Source organism: Toxotes jaculatrix, chromosome 2 (genome assembly GCF_017976425.1).
Source record: "Toxotes jaculatrix isolate fToxJac2 chromosome 2, fToxJac2.pri, whole genome shotgun sequence".
Taxonomy (NCBI): Eukaryota; Metazoa; Chordata; class Actinopteri; family Toxotidae; genus Toxotes; species Toxotes jaculatrix.
In genome coordinates, this window is record NC_054395.1 from 27,628,416 (window position 1) to 27,633,581 (window position 5,166).

Here is a 5,166-nt window from a genome sequence, read left to right on the forward strand (position 1 = left end):
ACATACATACATATACTTTCTTTCATATATATACATACATACTAAATAGTAAAACTGTCTATTTTACACACTTAAGCCATTTAAACATAGCTCCTTATGTCAAATACAGCGAGGTTATCGTCTGTGTAGTTGATTTAGCAGTAGTAATGACTGAGTTGTATTTTTTTGTAGCAGGCTGTTCATGCTCATGGTTGGATTTACATTCCATTTGGACGGCTGATGAACTAATTCTCAACCCATCCATAATGTGCCGGTTAGTTATTCAGTGCCAGACAACCAGCAAGTTTGATAACTGCATTTGGACCGGGCTGTCGTGTCAATCATCCACCCAGTCAGCCATCATCGTTTACGATACTGTACGCACGTTTCTTTCAGTGTCAAAGAAAATAAGCCCAGGCTGGAAGTTATGAGTTATGAGTCAGCGTAGCATTTCAAATGAAGACTTTGATGTTAGTTTGGTAGAGTTTCCTTGATGTAACTTCCTTGCTGAGACTGTGGTGGAGTATTTCAAGCCGGTTTCATGCTTTCATTGCAGTGGATCAGAGGGTGGGTTGCCCTGCAAGCAGAAACCGTTTGCATAGAGCTAGGCCTTCTCATAATGACAAGGGGCCTTTAGAAATAAAACGCAAACAATCTAAGTGCCTTGTGCTGCAATAAATGCTGCATTGTGGTGTTTCTCACTCTCCGGTAAAAGTTAAACCAGCTTATGTTTTTAGTGGTGAAGCTAAGTGGCATTAATGAGGCATAATGTGGCACAATGCTCCAACTTAACTCCTGCAGTCCTCCTTGAGTTTAAGGGCCCTTACATTAACATATGAACGGATGCTCTTCCATCAGTCACAGCCATTATTCCTTTTAACGAGTTAACTTTGGGAAATAGGACACAAAAGACACATTTATTTCACTGATGGTTACAAGCAATTTCTTTCAAACAGTAAAACCTTTTACTGGATGTGTAAGACTAATCTGTTCGTTCTGTATTTCCCCTCTGAAGGTGTCAGAGTGCCGGTGCGAGATTGAGCCCAGGGATGTGAGCGGGCCAGTAAAGATGACCCTGTTGGCGGGTGATGGCTCCGACTATGACTACAGTGCCCTGAGCTGTGCCTCTGATACCTCACTCAATCCACCTCCCATCCAAGAGGAGGAGGCTCGTAAGGGAGCTTTCTACCAGAGGGCGCAGCGTGCTCCTGAGCTCAGCGCCAGCCACAGCAACGCCCCGCTGTCCAGCGCCCGTAAACTCCACGCCATCATCAATGTGGGTGGCCTGCGTTACCAGCTGCCTTGGACCACCTTAGAGGACTTCCCCCTGTCTCGTCTGGGCCAGCTGCACCTCTGCAGCAGCTTTGATGAGATCATGCGTATCTGCGACGACTACGATGTTACACACAACGAGTTCTTCTTTGACCGCAGCCCCTGTGCCTTCCGGACCATCCTGACCTTCCTGCGGGCGGGTAAGCTGCGGTCCCTCAGGGAGATGTGCGCCCTCTCCTTCAGGGAGGAGCTGCTCTACTGGGGGGTCCCTGAGGAGAGCCTGGAGTGGTGCTGTCGCCGGCGTCTGCTCCAGCGCTTGGAGGAGTTTGAGGCCATGGAGAGAGCAGAGGAGGAGGAGCAACTCCTGGACGATCTGCTGGATTCAGACAGCGGCCACAGGGAGCACGCAGCGGAGTCCAGAGTCAGCCGGTGCATGGGAAAGCTAAGAGACATGGTGGAGAGGCCTCACTCGGGCCTCCCAGGGAAGATCTTTGCTTGTTTGTCAGTGCTCTTTGTCACCATCACTGCCATCAACCTGTCCATCAGCACCATGCCTGCCATGAGGGAGGAGGAGGAGGCGGTGAGTATAATGATATTTAACATGTCAGACAGGTGAAAAAAAAAGTCACTGCATACAAACCCATGTACAGAACAGAAATGACAGGAAAGCTTCAAATGAAGACATGACACAACACAACTGTGTTCCTTGTTTTCCACAGTCATACCACATAAAGAGTCTCCAGGGTAATGAACAATGAACATTTGAACCCAACGTGGTGGCAAAGATTGGGTTTGTCTGCGTTTCTCAGCAGATTTGAATTGAGCTGTGTTCAAAAGCCAAACCGAGGTAAAGTGACATGTTATTGTGAAAAGCACTCATTAGAAATCCTAATAACGGCATGTCTCATCTGTCATGTCATTTAAAACGAGGCTGCTGAGAGAGACGCAGTGTGAGCCAGTATGAACCAGTTGTTTTGCCAGATTAGAAAAAAAAAAAAAAAAAAATATGTGAAGTCTCAGTCTGCTTTCATGAAATGCTTTCATTATTATGTCTGACTTCAATCACAACCATAATTAGCACCCTGGCCTTTTAAGTCAAATCAAAGGAAAATGGAATATTTAAGCCACACACATCATTTTGTCGCAGAGTAAAAATGAAAACAGGTTTTTAATGAATTTATTCGTTTCTTTTAAATGCTCTTGGCAAAAGTTCTCCTTTGCGTGGAAACAGAGAGTAACTGCAACCACTTTACTTTCCATATCTGAGTAGAGTTTAGAAACACTGTTGTAGTGGTTTTCACATTTTCTACTTTCTCTTGAGCTCGTACTCAGGAACTCAAGTACAGACACTGTACGTGTGGCAGTGGGTGGATGGGAAAACTGAAATCTCAACCCTTTTTGTATGAAAGCCACTGCTAACCACATTTCATGCTGCTGACTAAAGTTTCAGTCCAGTGGGGCTATTGTTCAAACTCTGTGTGTCTCGTTTAGTCATGTGGCTTCTTGGATCTCCGGTACATGAAGCCATTGAGTGTAGGATGTACAGCATCTCTTGTACAGTTACAAAGCCACACTGCTAAACCAAGCACAGTCTGTGTTCTGGGAAAATGAAGAAAAAAGAAAACACAATAACGACTATACTGATCTGAGGAAGTCACTGTATTATATTTGACCTGACACACTCTGCTTTGTATTCACGCTCCACTGTTCTCAGTCTGTCTGAATTAAGCTGTTTAATTTAAAAGCGCCAATATCCTCGTTCTAACAGCTCCTCCACCTCTAATTTCTCAGATCCAGACAACAGAGTGTTGCATTAAAAGTGTGTAAGTGTTGGTGCCGCTGACTGAACACAGGTTTACCGGAGTTTTCAGGTGCTTGTGTGAGTCTACTCAGAGCATTTCCTCCTCTGTGGGAGTGTGTTTCATAATGATATTTCTCCCTCATGTGGACTGTATTCAAAGGGCTCTGTGCCATGTACTATGTGCTTTGAAATGCTTTGAACCTTCTCAGCACGCACTGAATCAGCATCATGACTGTCTAAAGAAAAAAAAAAAACACCCTCTTCCAAAAAAATCTGCGTCATGAAGAACATCATGAAAATTTGATAGATTTTCACCAAACAGCTGATGTTTTTGTGGCAATCACGCTTCATACATAGGTATTAAAATTGAGATTACTAATTTGTTGCTCACTGTTACATTTGTCTACATAATTTAAGAAGACAATTTGGGTGCAGACATAATATTTGAGTACAAGCATGAGGGGCAAATATTCCTCCTGTCCTTCTTTTGTTGGTGGTAGAAGTATTTTGTTCTTGAAGTGTTTAATTCTGCAGCATCCCAACGCGCTCAGCTCCTGGATCTCACATTGAAGTGGCTCCCTCTAGTGATTATAGCGACCACTCACACATGCTCTGTTTCTTCCTTTACCAGGGTACGTGCTCCCAGATGTGCTACAACATCTTCATTGTGGAGACGGTGTGTGTGGCCTGGTTCTCACTGGAGTTCACCCTGCGCTTCATTCAAGATCGCAGCAAGCTGACCTTCCTCAGGCAGCCCCTGAACCTGATAGATGTGGTGGCCATCCTGCCGTACTACATCACTCTGCTGGTGGACAGCACCTCCAAAGGGGAGAAGCGTCTGGGCTCTGGCAGCAGCTACTTGGACAAAGTGGGCTTGGTGCTGCGTGTCCTGAGAGCCCTGCGAATCCTCTATGTGATGCGGCTAGCTCGCCACTCGCTGGGCCTGCAGACTCTGGGCCTGACAGCACGCCGCTGCACACGGGAGTTTGGACTGCTCCTCCTCTTCCTGTGTGTGGCCATCGCGCTGTATTCCCCCTTGCTGTATTTGATTGAGAACGAAATGGCCACCACGCAGGAGTTCACCAGCATCCCTGCAACCTACTGGTGGGCTGTCATCACCATGACAACAGTGGGCTACGGGGACATGGTGCCAAGGAGCATCCCGGGGCAGGTGGTGGCTCTGAGCAGCATCCTGAGCGGGATCCTCCTCATGGCCTTCCCCGTCACCTCCATCTTCCACACCTTCTCGAGGTCGTACGTGGAGCTGAAGCAGGAGCAGCAGAGGCTGCTGCAGAGGAGGACACACTTTCTGCTGCGGAGCCGCATGGCCGGCCTGGGCAGCAACCTCTCCTTAGAGAGTGATATGCTCTTCCCCATAGGGTCTTCTGACACCAGAGACATGGATGACTGAGACCGTTGGACGGGAGTGGACAGAAAAGACTCAGAGTAGGACAGAAGGATAAGAAGTGAGTGAGGTTGCAAAAGAGGTGTGAAGGTGTGAAGACGAGAGGGAGATAAAGACATTATCCGAGGAACAGATAGAAAGGTGGAGAGAGAAGTCTCTATAAACAAGCTACAGAGGAGAAAAGGGACTTTTTTCTTCCCAGAAATGCAGCCTTGGTGTGTAGCAGTGAACTTTTGATTCAAAATGAAGAATCCACAAAGAAGGAAACGAGGATGAGGAGAGGCTCAGAAGTAAAAAAAATTAATTATCTCTGGATAAAAAGCATTATTATTATTATTATACCATGGTCACAGAATTTCAAATATAAGTCAAAAACTATACTCAACCCTCATTAAAACTATTCAAGCATACAAATTATCTATATTACAGTAGTCCTATGCTGGAATGCCTTTTAATTCAGATGTGAAATATGTGAATTGACACAAGAAATAACTAAAGAGCACAAGCACCGCATCCTCATGATCCAACAGCATAGTGTTGCTTTTCACCTCTGATTAGATGTTGTCATGGATTTGTTGATGTCGTGTGCTCCTGGGAGCTGAGCAGCAGGACTTAATGGGAAACGCTCTCTGCTTTTGTTCAGTCCCAAAGGTTAAATGGAATTTCAATCTAAGCTAAAATGTGACCCTCAGTCCACTGATTTATTTTA

At 45.7% G+C, this 5,166-nt stretch overlaps 1 protein-coding gene across 1 annotated transcript; it reads left to right on the forward strand.

Annotated features, from left to right (window-relative positions):
* The first annotated feature begins 1,048 nt into the window (after positions 1-1,048).
* kcng1 (potassium voltage-gated channel, subfamily G, member 1) lies at positions 1,049-4,463 on the forward strand. Its single transcript, XM_041059076.1, has 2 exons — positions 1,049-1,831; positions 3,684-4,463. The coding sequence occupies exons 1-2, from the start codon at positions 1,049-1,051 to the stop codon at positions 4,461-4,463; spliced, it is 1,563 nt and encodes a 520-aa protein (XP_040915010.1).
* The last annotated feature ends 703 nt before the right edge of the window (positions 4,464-5,166 follow it).

What these genes read in the sequence shown, in the direction of transcription:
- kcng1 (XM_041059076.1), top strand. Translation starts at nt 1,049, where the DNA reads ATGACCCTGTTGGCGGGTGATGGCTCCGACTATGACTACAGTGCCCTG. An exon ending in TGAGGGAGGAGGAGGAGGCG is followed by an intron (nt 1,832 to 3,683) that starts GTGAGTATAATG and finishes TTCCTTTACCAG; the next exon opens with GGTACGTGCTCCCAGATGTG.